This window comes from Alligator mississippiensis, chromosome 5 (assembly GCF_030867095.1).
Source record: "Alligator mississippiensis isolate rAllMis1 chromosome 5, rAllMis1, whole genome shotgun sequence".
Classification (NCBI taxonomy): Eukaryota; Metazoa; Chordata; order Crocodylia; family Alligatoridae; genus Alligator; species Alligator mississippiensis.
Genome location: NC_081828.1, coordinates 41,508,691 through 41,524,599, shown reverse-complemented (window position 1 = coordinate 41,524,599; position 15,909 = coordinate 41,508,691). Strand labels below are relative to the sequence as shown.

Here is a 15,909-nt window from a genome sequence, read left to right as displayed (position 1 = left end):
CCCATGGGCACGGGGACCCCAGCTGGAAGACCTTTGCTGTGGTGGGAGAGGGGAGGCAGGTGGGTTTAATTCCCCTCTCTCCCCTCCACCTGAGCCTGCTGTCCCATGCCCCCACCCCCTCTACTGCAGTGGGGAGAAGTCTGGCAGGAGCTGTTCCACCCCAGCTAGGCAGACCAGCTTAGGCCAACGCAGTGGGTTTCTCAACCCCACCCCCCTGTCAGCCACCCCTGGTTGCTCTGGTAAGAGGGCAAAGGGGTGGGGCCAACCCTGCTATGCTCAGTTAGACAGCACAGCACAGCCCAGGGCTGCAAAGCATCCCTGGGGGACAGATTTAACTTGAACCAGGAAGGGGTCTGAGGCAGAAGTTCAATAAACTGGTTTGACTTAAATCAGTTAAGACATATACGACATTCAGCCAGATTTATCTTTCAACTAGTTTCAGCCATTTTGAAACTGGTTTATGTGCATGGAACTTCAGATGTTACAGGTCTAAACCAGTTTCTGATTACTTAAACTGGTGTATGTGTAACTTCTATCCCTAGCCTTGTAGTTCACTCCTCCATGGCACTGAAGTCTTGTTTCCCTTGGAAGAGATGAGTGCACTTTTCACTGAGCTGCTCTCTTTGTCCCAGTTTGGTAATTTACCAAATGAAAACTAACCCTGCAAAGCTCTCTCTCCTATTCAGAAGTCCTTCTTAGTCCTTCCTCACTGTTTCTGCTGCAGCTGTACTTCTATCCCCTCTATTCCAATAGAGGATACTCCAGCACTTATTCACTGGCTAGCCACATGTGAGCATCTGCTGCAGGGATCTATTGCTTACCTTCTGGCTTGTGTGAGGGGATAAGATGAGATGCAAACAGAGGGCAGAGTGGGGAAAGGATGTCACAGAGCAGCGGGTAGAACAGGTTTTCGCTGAGGTCCTTCCTAGCATCTGTTCTTTTCTCTGCAGCAGCTTCTATTGACACTGTGACCTAACTGCTGCACAGGACAACTTGCTGGGGCTTTGACCAGCTTCCTGAGCTTAGTTTTGTTCCTCCTCTCTGCAGTTCTGGTGCATTAATATGTTCTCCCCCTGTTCTTCTCTTCCCCCCCGCCCTCACCAGATGGCAATGGAGGACTGTATCGAGCTCTCGGTGCCCATGGTATCATTGAGGACATGGAACGGCGAGGCATTGGGAGCATCCACGTGTACTGTGTTGACAACATCTTGGTGAAGGTGGCTGACCCCAGGTTCATTGGGTTCTGCATACAGAAAGGAGCAGATTGTGGTGCAAAGGTAACCTCTTCTATGGTGAGGGAGGGGGAAGGGCCATGGAATCTATGGTGTAATTGGCTGTTTAGCTTGCACACTTGCTGGACTGCTTTAACAGCCCTTGCTCTGTCTGGAGAAACAGGCAGAGTCTTCCACATCATGTTCCTTTTGGGTAAGAAGAGCAGCTGGGGTGGCTGCAAGGGGAACAGCCAGAGTGCATCAATTATGGCCTTTAGCTGGGCAAAGGGGCTGAAAGGGAGCAGTATACTAGTCCTTGTAGTGCATCCAGGATGTGTTGGGGAGTGGGAGGGAGGAGGTCTGAATCAGTGGATGCTGTAGCTTGTACAATAGCTATGGCTATCTATGCCCATTGCACCTGGAGGGGAGGGCAGAGAAAGTGCACTTGGTCTGCAGACAGAAGCAGTAATGACTTTGTGTTCAAGCAGGTGGAACATACTTCTTGTCCCCTACCTCCTAGATTTATTGTAAAAGTGGGCAAAGCAACTGGAATTAGGAACCAAACAAAGTGGCTATTACCAGGCTGCTAGACCCAGAATGCAACTTCCTCTCTGAATTATAGTATCTAAATGCAAGTCACTTAGTCTGTTTCAGTCACTGTTGTCCATGTCTTAGGGCACTGATTCCGAAGCAGGGTGCCATGGGACCCTGGAGTGTCTGGATATTCTTTCAAGGGTGATCTGGGGTGCTGTGCTATATTAACACTGTTAGGTGGTACAAACATGGCTCAAGATAACCCAGAGACTTCAAATAAAAAATCCATGGTGTTATAAACATTCTGACCTGTTGTTGTATGTCTCATGTTCTTTGCAACAGAAAAAACGCTCTATAATTTTTCTGTAGTCAGAAAACAAGTGAAAATGAAGAGCTGGCATTTTCAGAGGGGTGCCTTGAGTCTAAAAAGGTCAAGAACCACTGTCTTGAGGCCTCCAGCTGGTACCTACAAACCAAAATGCTGATTCCTGCTGTGTGTGACAGCTACCTGCACGTGCCAGTATTGTGTATGGGCCACTGACAGGCCTGAGGAGCAGGGAGTCTTGCAACTGTTAGTACCCAGCAAGCTTGAAAAAACAAGAAGCCGCAGTGCATGCATATACATATCTGGCAGGCATAGCTCCATGCCTCTCCTGTCCCAAGGCACATGCTAAAATGAAAAGGTTTTGAAGATCCCAGATAGATCTAGAGGTTGAGGCCTATGAAAATCTTAAGTGCCCTAAAGAGTTTTGTTTCACTATTCTCACTTAAATTAATAGGAAATAAGCATGGAAATCACCTAGGGATGTCCAACTGGTGGCTTGCTGGCTGTATGAGGGGTTAATCTGTAGCCCCTTTGGAGCCACTGGCCAAGGGGAGGTCCTTATCACTGGGGGCTACTGCTGCTGCTGAGGTCTCTAGCTCCCTCCCCATTCTCCTTACAGGGGCTGGGTGGGGCAGCAAGGGTGTTACAGAGCAGCCTGCTGTGCTGAGGGAGCCTGCAGCCAAGGAGGTTATGGGGTTGTTGCCTGCCCGCCCATCTAATGCATTGGGAGTGGGAAGGTGCCCACCTATGTGATGCCAAGGGAGCTTATAGCTGGGGAGATGAGGGAGGGCCATGGCTCCTGCCCATGCTCTGCCCCGCCCCATGGCATGTAGTCCCCAGCTGCTAAATTGAACAGCCCTAATCCAAGCAGTTTCAGAAAAACTGTTTCAGAGAATCTTTTCTGATAACCACTAGATGTCTCCTACCAAGAAACATGTTGGTATACTGGGCATCTGACATCAGAGCTTCTGAGGAACTTTAGTTTCATAAGAACATATTTCACTGTGTTGGTGAAACCCGAACCTCAAAATTACATGTGAATCATTTTGCCAAATTCCCCTAGCTATGTAGTGTATTCATTATCCTCCTTAAGCAAAAGAATTTGCTTCAGCTGACAGGACTTGAGCCCTGCAGATGTATATGCTAATCCAAGAACTCACTGGCACAATCCCCCACCTATGTGGTTAAGGGAGCCTATTGACTGATTGATTGGATTGCACTATTTCATACTTGTTTTGGGTCAGAAACAGAGTTATGGCCTCTAGGCTAGTGAGGCTATTCAAAAGGTGTCACTTTGTGAAGGTTAACCAATGGCTACATGGAAAGGCATCTGTTTTTTCTTTTCCATATTTGAAAAGGGGAAACATTCCTCCACCTTCACCTTTGGGCAGAGACAAAGCAAGGGAAAATGCTTCTTGGGAGTAACTGTTTCAGAAAGTGATAAACATTGGGCAGGTGGGTTGTAATGGAAGCCTGGACATTATTGGACTACTACAGGTCTCCCAGGCAACATGGGCAGTCCATACTGGATAAGCAGAGCATGCAGGGTTTTTTTATGCAGCATTCTTGCTTTGCTTCTTATTTCCCTATGGTGTTGAAAGCAATCTGCTCCAGGCCTGCCTCGGATTATGAGGTTAGACCCCATGTCTCAGTAGGTCTTATTACTTGAACCCACTTGTACTTTACCTATACTAACTTTTATCAGTCATTTGGTCTTCTTGCTAATGTTCTCCTGGGGAAATAGACCCTGTTCCCTGTTGTAGGTAGAGTTATTCAAAACTGCTGTGGTAGAACATTGTCCTGTGCGTCAGTGGGCATCTGCAGGTAGCGATTCCTGCCTATTCCCAGCTTTGCATATGCTTAAGGTTTACACACAATGTGTTATTTTGATACCTTTCCCCCTTACTTTTTGTTAAACCATCGCAAGCCTGTGTGGACACTGCCTTCTTTTCAGCTTGTGGCTGTAAACTTCTAGCAAAATCAGCATACCCTACTTCAAACTAATGGGAAGGCTTACTCCCACCTACACTGAGCTTTTCTCTCCTGTTAAAAAGCGCAATCAATAACAGGATTTCAGTGCATCTGGTATAGCATGTTTGGACATTGCTATGAGTGTTTGGCACTGAGTTTGGGACACTTGGCTTTCCCTTGTCCTGTGACAGTGATGCATTTGCTTTGTTAGGGAGAGAATGTATTTGTGGTGCCAGAGGAGTTCCCTCAGCAACAGCACTAGCTTGTTACCTATAATCACTAGTAATTGGAGACTTCTAGTTGCCTGTGGGATTCATGCTGACAAGGAAGCTAATTGTAAGGTTCTGGGCAGATTGTAGTACCTTGTCTGGGCAATGGGTGGGGAATGCCATGCAAGTGGGGTGTCTGACTGTATCCTGGAAGGTTCTTCTCTTTCCTCACAAGGGGCCTTTCCTTGCATTCATCAACACAGCAGAACACTAGATATTTTGTAAATTAGGTCAGATACCCATTTACATTCCCAGGCTTTAGAGCTCTTCCTGTTAGGCTAGAATATTGCTGAGATCCCCTCCACAATAAGGGAGCTGCCTGATTTTTTTGCTAGGCATTTCCCTACTTGCAGGGACCCAAGTGTTTCATTGGGAGGAGGAGATGGAGGTAGGCCGGTGGGAGAAGACTCAGAGTGACTGGCCTGCCCCTTTGGGCGCTAAAGGGAGCATTTGTATAGGTGTTGGTAACCACCATGAAATGGGCCCTATGCCTAAGTTGCAGTTTCCCACTTGTGGTCTGTGGCAAGCTGGTGGTTCATTAGGTGCTGAACTCTATGCCTTGGAATTCCAGGGCTTGGCACCCAAGCTGCTCAGCTGTGTAGAAATGTGACCCAGGTGCTGGGTGTGCGCCCCCCCCCCTTCCCCCCCTTGCTCTTGATTCCTGTTCATGTTTCTCTGGATGCTTCTGTCCTTGCCTCAAAAGTGCCTGGATGCCTCTAACAACATTTTAGAAGGAGGGGATGCAGCATGTGGCCCTCTGCTATGTAGAAATGGAATCAGGATCTGTCCAAGGTACAGCTGCTGTCAGCAGCCTGCCTGTGAGGGAACCAAGAGATGCCTGTGAGTGACATCCTCTATTGTCAGGGGAATGGTGGGGTGAAAAAGGAACCGAAGGGTTGGGTGCCAGGGAAACCCTTGCAGGGAATAAAGGGTGAGCAGGGGCCTGATCTGTGCTCCCTCTCCTTCAAAGGAGAAATATGTTGCTTTAAGACTTATGGATAAAAGGCATAAGAGTCTCTGGGCTCCAGGTTCCATACCTGCCCCTCTTTTTGCTCAGTGGCATTTAACCTGCTTCAAGCAGGGACTTCGCTGAAACAAACACCTTTTTCACCTGTGTGCCTGTGCATATGTTCTCTGGGCAGGTGGTGGAGAAGACGAACCCCACAGAGCCAGTTGGTGTGGTATGCAGAGTCGATGGCGTGTACCAGGTGGTGGAATACAGCGAGATCTCCCTGGCCACAGCACAGAAACGCAGCCCTGATGGCCGGCTGCTCTTCAACGCAGGCAACATCGCCAATCACTACTTCACAGTGGCATTCCTGCGAGATGTAGTCAAGTATGGGCCAGTTGGGGTCACGGGCTGCATACACAGCACTCTCTCATAAAGCAACGTGCTCTGTTGCCTTGCAAAGCTAGCCTGTTAGTATCACAGTCTGGCAGAACCTCTTGGGTGTGCGTCTCACCATTTTCCCGCTAAATTTACTGGGCCTCTTCTGAGGCAAAAAATGGAATGTGGGAGTGGGAGGTGTCCCAGTGTCTCCTCCTGTTTCTAGTATGTCATTCCTCTATTCCTTTTGTTACAGTTGCTCCCACCGGGATAGCTCCTGAGCTTTGCGCCCTCAAGTCCCCTTGCTGAGGTTTGGGGCAGCAGGCTTCTTTAAATTGATGTGTAATGATATCTCTGGTTAGAACTTTGTGGTACTCCTCAGGAAGCAGACTTCCTTTGGGAGGCAAGAGGCCCAAAATACTCTGACGCTGTTACTCCCAGCATACCAAAACCAGAAATTGCAGCTCTAACCCTGAAGTGATTTGAGGTAAAATGGCAACTGGCCACAACCTCTGCTGGGTTCTTGCCTTGCTGTAACTGATAGGCTTTCAAACTTCTCCATCTCCCAGCCACCAGCAAGCAGCAGCTGACTGTGAATGTCCGCTTCTGCTTTAGCTGTGTGCACCAATACCCAGGGCACAATGGGAGACTTCACCCTGCCCTGAGGTACTAAGATGAGATGATGCCTCCCTGGCTCCCAAATGGATGGCAGCTCTAGCTACTTTGCATAACAAGGAAGGAATAGGTAGAACTGACTCTTCTTTTAAGCTGTCAAGGCTAATTGGAAGAACTCCAGCATGGTGGGAAGGCATTGGCCTACGGCGTGTAGCTCCATCTTCTGCTCAGTGAATTTGTACATGGTCACTGGGCGAAAGTGCCTTGCTTATGACCTAGAGTGAATAAACCTTTAGAACTTTTGCTCTTGCTCTCAGTCTCCTAAAGTCTCTTCTCTCTTCCAAAAATTAAGAAAAAAAATTGTACTGGATAGGATGGGATGGTGAAGTTTTCTGTTCATTGATTTTTTTTTTGATTTTTTTTTCTTGTAAAATAGAATGGCACTGGTTCATGGGCATAGGGTAGAGGGGAGAGGAGGTTAATTGGGACAGTAACCAGAGGGTAAATTGCCTTTTTAAAGTAAAACCTAGTTAATAAGCATTAACAGCCAATCAAGCTACATAGGAAAGCTGATAACTGGACCTAGAGTGCTTTCATGCAGCCCTCAAGAACTGGGGAAGGGGCAAAGTGCTATCCCACAGAAAAACTCAGTTCCTTTCCAAAAATCCTCCCTTACCTCCCCCAGCACAATGTACCTTGCGTCTGCCTTCCCTTTTTTCCATCCCCCAGCTCACTCTGCTCTCCTGTCTCTTACCAGGAAGTAGAAGCTCTGCACTATTTGGGTTTCCTTCTCTGCGCTATAGTCAGCAAACCCAAAGAGCTAGTGTAGAGAAAGGGTCAGAGCAATTACATTTGTAGCAAGCAAGAGAGTGGGTTTAAAGGATTTGTTCTTGTTTTCCCCAGGCAAAGCAAAGTAAGCATGTCAGTCTTGGGGAAGGAAATAAAAATGCCCACCCATGGTTGCCCCAGAGGTCAATTATGTCTTGGGCCATTTTAAAATGTCCAAATACATCTACATAAGTGGTACCCCCAGAACTGCTCTCCCCTGGTGTAGGAGACTGATTTCTCTCTTTCTTTGTCCATCCAGCACTTATGAGCCTCAGCTGCAGCACCATGTGGCCCAGAAGAAGATCCCACATATGGATGTTGCCAGTGGGCGGCTGCTCGAGCCAGACAAACCCAATGGTATCAAGATGGAGAAATTTGTCTTTGACATCTTCCAGTTTGCCAAGTACGTCCTCTCTCTGCTCATCTGCTCTCTCCTCTCTCTGCTCTCCCTGCTCCTTAAGCAGCTGGTTGAATATTGCCTTGCCCTCTTCCCTGACCTGCTTTAAGGAGAAGCTTGACCTGCTGGGCACAGCAGGTGCTTGGATGGTCCCTGGCATGCCTAGTGGGCACAGAGAGTGATACACAGCACTTCAGGGTGTGATGATGCAGTGCAGCAGCACCTGACCTGCTGCTCTGACTGCTAGTTTTAAGGGCTCCTCCCAAATAATGTCACACTCTAGCTTCCCTTACCAGTAGAGGTCCACCGATGCGTCGGTCCATATCGTATTGGCACCAATAAAAGGAAAATTGACATTATTGGCAGTCAGCTTTTTTTGGCTGATGTGGCCAATAATGTCACTGATAAAAGCCGTGTGCTGGGCTTGGGCTGTGTTTGGGGTGAGCGGGGGTGGGGCAGGCAGTGGTGGTGCTGGGAGGGGGTGCTATGGGGTGTCTATGACAAATTTTTGGGTGGCTGTAGCACCCCCGAGTGCAGCTGTAGCCCAATCCCCCACGCTGGGAAGAGCCCGGAGCTGTGCCTGGCCTCAAGTGTGTCATGGGCAGCCTGCACTCATGCAATGCACAGATCCAGGGGGCACATGCCCCCCCCATGGGTGTGCACAGTGGCAGGAGCTGCTGCCCCTCTGCAGCACCCAGACAAGCTTCTCATGGCTCCATCCCATGCCTGCTTCTCCCCTGCCTCAGCCCTATTCCCTCCCTCCCCATGAGGACCTCAGTCTGCCCCTCCTATGCCCGTTCCCTCCAACAGACCTACCAGCCAGACACTGCTCTTCAAACTGCTGAGATGCATATCAGGAATCGGACTGGTATCAGCCGATACGGCTCATTAATAATTGGCCATTGGCATCAGCCCAAAACATCTTTATCAATGCACTCCTACTTACCACTTATGTGGAAAGCCTTGCTCTAAGCTATAGGCAACTTTCATCACAGGTTTGGGGGCAGACAGTAGCTCACGGTGGAACGGATGTTAACTTACCCCTTTTCAGTCCAGCAAGAAGGTCCGGTGCAGGGTCTTGGTACTTGGTTCTATCCATCGTTTGTTCCCTCCAGCCTTTCATTGCGGCCCCTGCTGTTCTCTGCCTCAGGCCTGCAGAGTCAAAGTACCACCAATCAGGGACAGGTGGTCAACATGTGAATGCCTCTCCCTTCCTAGTCTCTCTACACAATTGTGGCAGGGGCCTTAGAAGTCTACAAGTTTAGCAGAGGTGACCACTCCAGAGGGGACATTCAGAAGGTTGCTGGGCTCTTGCCATACTTAACACAGGAGAAGCTCCAAGTTTTTACTCATCTGATTTGCCTGTGAACTTCCCCTGCTTTTACCATCCCTTTCTCTTCGGTCACCTGCAAAACTTAGACTCATTTTCTTTGTCTGCCTCCACCATCTCTCAGGTCCTAGGAAGAATTTCTTCCCCACAGCTCATTTGGGCCAGGATCGGCCTGAGTCTTCCTGATAGTCCAAGTGGGCTGCTCAATTTCCTGAGGAAACTCCTGGGACTCTCCACAGATGTGAGAGGAATGGGCATGGACCTTCTTTATAAGGGCTCACTCTAATCTTGTTTCAGGGAATCTGTGCCCTTCCTTCCCTCACTCCCGACTTGCCAGGTTGGAGTAAATGGGACCATAGCCTTTCTCTAGGGTTGCTGAGTCAGGGACAACTTTCCAGCTTTAGACAAAGTCAGGTGACCCTGAGAGATCTGAGAGGTTGAGGCTGGCCAGGGCAGCACATGAAGTGCTGAAACTCGATGTGAAATCCTGGGGTAGTGATTTCCCATGGAGGGATGACAGCCTCCCAGATGGTTTTAGCACAGGGATAGGCAACCCCTGGCACCGGTGCCAGTGTGTGGTACGTGAAGGCATCTTGGTTGGCTTGCGTGCCTCTGGGCAGACAACAGGGAAGGGGCCAGGTCTGTCTAAAGGGAGGTCTCCTGAAATCAGGATAAGAAACTTCTTCAAGCCCTTTCTTGATCATAGCCTCAGCTGGGGAGCAGGGATTGGGCAGGATTGAATACGAGAGTTCCCATCAGCCCCTGCCCACTTTCTTTGAATGGGCTTGAAGCCACGTCTCTGAAGCAGCCAGAAGGAGGAAGAATAGCTTGTCCATTTTGCTGTCTTGTGCTTCTTATACCTGGGGTAGGAATGGTCACCGAGGCAGACCTGAGTTTCTTCAGTTGCCTTTAGGAAATACAGTCCTAGCTCTCAGTGCAGAGTAGCTAACAACGATGCAGCTGGTGTTAACGGTGCTCCCAGTAGCTAGCAAGTCTCTGAGCTGAAACAGTGGTGGAACCTCTTCCTTCCAGAGGAATGAGAACTAGGGGAATCTATTGCAAACTCCTCTTTTTGGATCTGAACCCCATCCCTGCTGTTTTCCACCTGCAGGAAGTTTGTGGTATACGAAGTGTTGCGGGAAGATGAATTCTCGCCTCTGAAAAATGCAGACAGTCAGAATGGGAAGGACAACCCCACCACAGCCCGGCATGCCCTGATGTCTCTACACCACTGCTGGGTCCTCAATGCTGGGGGCCACTTTGTGGATGAAAATGGTACTCGCATCCCTGCAATCCCCCGGTAAGTAGGCATGGCCCTGCATCCTAAGCACTTCAGACTGCTCTCTACAGAGTGATATCTCTCTACTTCTTGCTTTCTAGGGGGCTCATGCAAGCTGTGCAATTTTCTCTCCCTATTTACAATCTGCTTACAGGAGCAGAAGATCCCAACTGGTATTATTCTGGCAGTGGCTGTACTGCCATGAAGCACTCTTCTGGTGTGGTCCATGTGGAGATGGTGGGCCAGCCGTGCTTGTGACTTGCACAGAGCTGTTGACTTAATTCGGTTTCTCAGCTCTGGGCACTTTAAGTGGGAGAGCTTTGGATGCCTGATTGAAAAAGTCTGCTCTTTGTACATAGCACTTGAAACAAATATAGGCCCAGCCCTCATCCAGAAACGATTGAAAATGACTGAGATGCTGCAGGTCCACTGTCTGAAGCCAATAGATAATTGACCGCTTAATCCTTGCTAGTCTGTGGTAATCCTTGGTAGTACGACGGGTGAAATGAGCTGTCCTGCAGATCTATACAAGTCACCTGGCTACTGGTAGGCACAGAGGGGTGAGGTGTTGCCTACCCAGGTAACTGGCATGTTGCATGCTTGCATCTCGAGTCTCCTCCTGTCCCCTACCTGTGAGCTAGACCTCTCTATAGAGGACAGCTTCACTAGAGCAAGTAGTAGTCCCTGAAAGGCTAGTAGTGTGTGCATACCTTGGGCTGAGTCTGCTTGATACATCAGAGGTTTTGGATGGCTGTGTCACAGAGCTCAACCCAGTGAACAATTACACTTGCAAGCTATCCTCAGTAGCTGGGCTCAGGTTCTACAGTCCTTGTGCTAATGACCACCTGCACACACCCACCCACCACTGCTGTGGTAATAAGGAGCTTTCAGTGAGGGACTGAAGATGAGCCTTGTCCTTCCTGGTTTGGTTTTGTTCAGTTCCTTTTTTTGTTTATTTGGGGTTTTGGGGATTTTTTTTGTTTGTTTTTTTTTCCATCCTTATTAACCCATATTTATTCCCACACAACAGCTTCACAAACGGAAGGCCAGATGCCATCAGAGCTGATGTCAATGACAAGTAAATATACAGCGCTAGGCTCTCTGCAGTGCATGGTGGTGGGGCTGTGTGCTTAGGTACTAACAGGCTGGGTGTCTTCACTGCTAGGGCCAAGAGCAGTTGGCCTAGTAGGCAGCCTCATAGGACTGAGGCTGACACACACTGCTTTCCTGGTGACTGGCCTCTCTGGTAGCTGCTAACCAACTGGGATCCAGGATGCATGGTGGGAAATGGGGAGCATGTCTTACTAAAGACTTTCTTTAGCTGTGGCTTCCTGCGGTAGCTAGATTAAAAATCGGTGACCTGTAGCATTGCCCTGTACTCATCTGCACCAGTCCTGTGCCCATGTCTTTGCTGTGTTAATTCCTGCTATGCCTCTCTGGACTGAGGGCAGTACTTAAACTTGCATTTGAAACTTGGGTTTTCAGTCTTGCAGGGGTTAGGGGAGGACTGAGCTCCTTCGCTTACCCACTGTGCCACTTTTTTTCCTTATCTGGTAAGTAGATCAGACCTTAATAGAGCTGGGAAACAAAGGAATGAAAAGTGGCTATAGAAGAATCATAGCTTAGCTTTTCCAGTTTGTGTAAAGCAGGCGGAGGCTTGGTTATAGCTTCTTCTCAAACCTTTTCCCCATGCAGTATGTTGTCAGGAAGCCTCTTATCCTTGTGAAGGACTGAGTTGTTTGCCAGGATTTGAACTCTGGCTTCCAAAGTCAGGGCTGTCCCCTCCAGTATTGGACAGTTCTTGCAACCAGTCTTCTGGGTTGCTGTCTAGAGCAAGAGTCAGTCGCTTTTTGCTGCCACTTGTGAGCTGGCCCACACCATAGGCTGCAAATCTCTGTTCATGTGTCGTCCCCATCCCCCACCCACCCACCCAGCACCTAAACCTGCTCTTACCCTCACCACCAATCCCTGTCCTCAGTGATAATAGGAAGGGGCTGATTCTGTGCTGAGGGTGAGTGCAGGTGTGAGAGCAGCATGGAGGGCTGTGTGCCAGAGCTGTACACTGCCAATTCCCTTGAGCAGATCCAGCCTCTTTTGAGGGCTGGATCCAGCCTGTGGGCTGCTGACCCATGGTCTAGAGACCTTTAACAGGTGCTATTGTTGTGCCTCCAGGCAGAAATCTGCCACCCACTCTTTACTTTAGTATTATTGCTGACTGAAAAACTGTTCATTCCCACCACCTGCTTTTCAGTACAACATGGCTTCTGTGAATCATTCGCATAGTGATTGTGTTTGTCTGGTGCTCCCCATTTCAGTGGTGGTTTCTCTGATAAGAAGCCTGTCTCTGACTAGATTAAAAGTCCCAGATCATTTGACAGTTGCTGGGCCAAGCAGGGGAGTGTAATGGCTGACAGTCAGTACTGAGCCTGGGCCAGATCTTTAACCAGGAAACAAGGTATAAATGTCTGCATTAGTTGTTTGAGAGGTGATCTGATATCTTGTCTCCCAGTCCAGCACCCTGATTTTTTGGAAGTCTTTCCTGCCTGTGATCCACAGAGCAGGAGCTAATTGTTTAAATGGCTCTCAAAGTGCCCCCTAACAAGGTGGGCAACTGCTGTGAATCCTTTATTTCTCAACTATTAATCAGTGGAATCCCATACTCTACAGCTACCACAGGAGTGGAAAGGTTCATGGCCTCCCCTCTCCAACCAAGACGGCATCCCTTTTTCTTCCTCTCTTTGCCTTGATATAGAGATTGAAGGGCAAGAGGAGGTGATAGAAACATAGTAGTGCAGCGCTAGCTCTTCCTGTGCTGATTTGCTTTTTTGTGCTTCCCCCTGCCCCAAAGGCAGTGCCAGGTGCTGCTGCCCTGGTCACTGCCCCCCCCTTCAGTTATGCTACCAGTAGATGATAAAACCATTTTTTTTATCAATTATTTTCTTTGAAAGTTTTTTGTTTTTTTTTTTTTTTAAGTTTAGATTTGGATGGCAACCTCTGTTAAGATATTATAGTAAATTTAGGCTTTAATATGTTAAACCATGCATGTTTGATGAAGCTTAAAAGAAAGTCAAACTTAAATTGCTGGAAGCTGATGGCCAAGCACCGTGAACTAGTGAATGTTTGAAGTGCTACAACCAGTTTAATAGCTTTATCCTCTTCTATAGATAAAGAATATATTTTCATTTCATTCTGTTCAACTAGTTCAGTTACTAACGTGCTAAAGTAAGAAACTGATTGGAAAAAGAAAACAAATCCTTTGCCGGTTTCTAATTTACAAATAATTTAAAAAAAAAAAAAAAAGGATGTGAGGAGATGAGATGAAATTGGTTGGTTGCAAAATGTATCTGATTACCACATCCTCCAAAGATTTCTTTCCATCCTTCATTTCAGTTCACTGACTACAGATAATACAATTAATAATGATACCTTTTAATTGCAAAATGTTTTGCAGAACTTCCCTTCCTCACCCCCACCCCACGTGTACCCAGCACATTTAAGGTGGTTTTATTTAACCAATACAAGTAACTTTAAAATGCTGCTTTTGTGCATTTTCATTTAATCCCATTTGCTGTTTCCAGAGAACTTGGCATAAATCCTGAGTTTAAAGAAAAACCTTTGTTCATTGTTTCTAATAGATATTAAACTATGTAATTGCTCGAATAAAAGTGCATCTTGCCTATTAGCAAACGATGCCAAATTCAGTGTAAAGATCATATTTAATTGCAAATCGGCCTCTTTGTTTATAGTTATTAATCACTGAGAATTGCACTTCGGAAAAAAAATAATTAAAGTGTTATTTAAATAAGTGGTTCCTGATTGATGACATAGTGATCTTAAATCTCTCCACCCTGTTCTAAATCTGTCTTGTAGTGCTACAACTCTGTGGTTGCTGAAGGAGCTATCCTGAACCTTTAGGATTATGATTTGAAATGAGATGGCTTTTTTTTTACTGCCTTTCTTTGCATGGCAGCAACACCTGTCCATAATCAACGCTCCATTGTGTACAGCACTGTAAGAGCACATCATGAAATGTTGCTTGTCCTGAAAGCTTAGTTTTGTTACGGTGTCCATTCTTACAGAGAATTTGCTTAATTCTTTTTGTATAAAGCAGCTTTTAATGCAGTCTCTACAGTTGATGGTCAGTGTTCTTTTGCAACAGTATCTGGAAAAGAGCAACAACTTCCAGTGACTTTTTCCCTGGGAACATTTTCTGTACCTTGTGTTCAGATGATGCTCCCTGTAACAACAACAGTTCATTAGGGGCAACCTAGCACCAGTGCACCAACATGTTACTTCAGCCTTGTTGTTTGCATGTTGTCTGTTCCTGTTACAGGAGCACCTAGAATCCTGAGCTGAGATCTGGGCCCATTGGGTTAAGTATTGTACAAACAGGGAGAGAGTATGCGGGTCTCAGAACAAATAATGAGCATGAGGAGAAATGGGCATGGAAGCAAAAGACTTCCTTGGTGTCACCCAGTAGGCCAGAGACAGAACTGGGAATTGAACCCACATCTACCTACATCACAGACTGTAGGGGTCTGTTTTCCCTTGTGCCCTGTCAGCTGAACCACCAGCATGGCAGTTGTTCCAGGATCACTTATTAGAGGGAAGCAGCCATTTGCTCTGAGAGCAGCCTTGCTGATTTTAGTGGGGTTGCTTAAGGAGTATGCTTTTCAAGACCTTATAAAAAATAGCAGTTTGAGATAATGCTGGGTCCCTCTTGAGTGTTCCCAGAAAAAAATTCATTTAAATTTCACAGCAGAATCCTTGCTGCTATCAGTTGAGCAGACAGATGCACCCTACCCACTTCCTTCCCCCCCACCCCCGACATTTATGAAATATGTCTGACTTCTGGATTAGTCTAAAGAGATGATTGGGGTTAGCTGAGCTCCTGACATGCTCCAGATAAAGACTAAGTAGACATCTCTGAAGCACCTTGCCATGGCTGCAGAAGGGTGGGATGGGAATATTGTTTGTTCATTAGGGTAGGGAACCATCTTCCTGTTCTGTGTTTGTGCAGTGCCTAGCACAGTGTGCTCCTAGTCCATCAGTGAGGCTCATTGGTGTTATTGCTGTACAAATAACAATCACTATTGAGAGAGAACATGATCACACCATGCATCATTAAAGCTGGATCTGAATTCTGTTCTTCTGCAGTCACTGCCTGCATTTCAACTTGAGCAAGCACCGATACTGAGAGCACTTGACACCAGAGGCTTGACTAACTGCTGGGGAACCACTTTGGGCACTACCACACTGTACTGGTCCACTGCTGTGGCAGCAGGGTCTAATATACACCAGCAGGCTGCTAATACAGAGAGCATCTGGCATTTCTCTCAGCAGAATTACTCTTCTCTTTGTTACTGATATAGTCAGCCCAACTGGAACATGGCCTGTGCACCACTCATGACTTCTTTTTTTTCCCTTTCTTTCTGCCTTAGTTTGAAGGATGCAAATGATTTGCCAATCCAGTGTGAGATTTCTCCCCTTGTCTCCTATGGAGGAGAAGTAAGTGCTTGTCCTTTTATTATTAAAAATGCATTTGTAAACAAGCTTCCAGAGATTAGATTATAATAGGGGTGGGGAGCAGGGGCATGAAAATTAAAGTCTGTTGATAGCAGATCCCATAACTGAAGGGTGAGGAGGGAAGTTGGTGGGTTGGAATCATACAGTTTTTGCCTTGCTCTGAGGTTACACCAGCTTTAAGTTGAACAAAGTACAACTGTAATACACTTAAGCAGCGGATTGTGTTGATACCTGGTGTCTGATTTTTCTGTCTATGGCAGTGTCTTCTCCATGAACCTCTGCTGACAGACACTTTTG

At 47.2% G+C, this 15,909-nt stretch overlaps 1 protein-coding gene across 2 annotated transcripts in view; it reads left to right on the top strand.

The window, feature by feature from the left end:
* The window catches only part of UAP1 (UDP-N-acetylglucosamine pyrophosphorylase 1), a 29,518-nt gene that overhangs the window by 12,057 nt on the left and 1,552 nt on the right, over nt 1-15,909 (top strand). Inside the window, exons 4-9 of one of the 2 annotated variants that reach the window (XM_006276164.4) lie at nt 1,105-1,277; nt 5,453-5,646; nt 7,340-7,483; nt 9,919-10,107; nt 11,117-11,164; nt 15,528-15,594. In XM_006276164.4, the coding sequence (XP_006276226.3) occupies nt 1,105-1,277; nt 5,453-5,646; nt 7,340-7,483; nt 9,919-10,107; nt 11,117-11,164; nt 15,528-15,594 (815 nt within the window). The remainder of the gene's footprint in view (nt 1-1,104; nt 1,278-5,452; nt 5,647-7,339; nt 7,484-9,918; nt 10,108-11,116; nt 11,165-15,527; nt 15,595-15,909) is intronic. The other variant, XM_006276165.4, reaches the window with a different exon arrangement.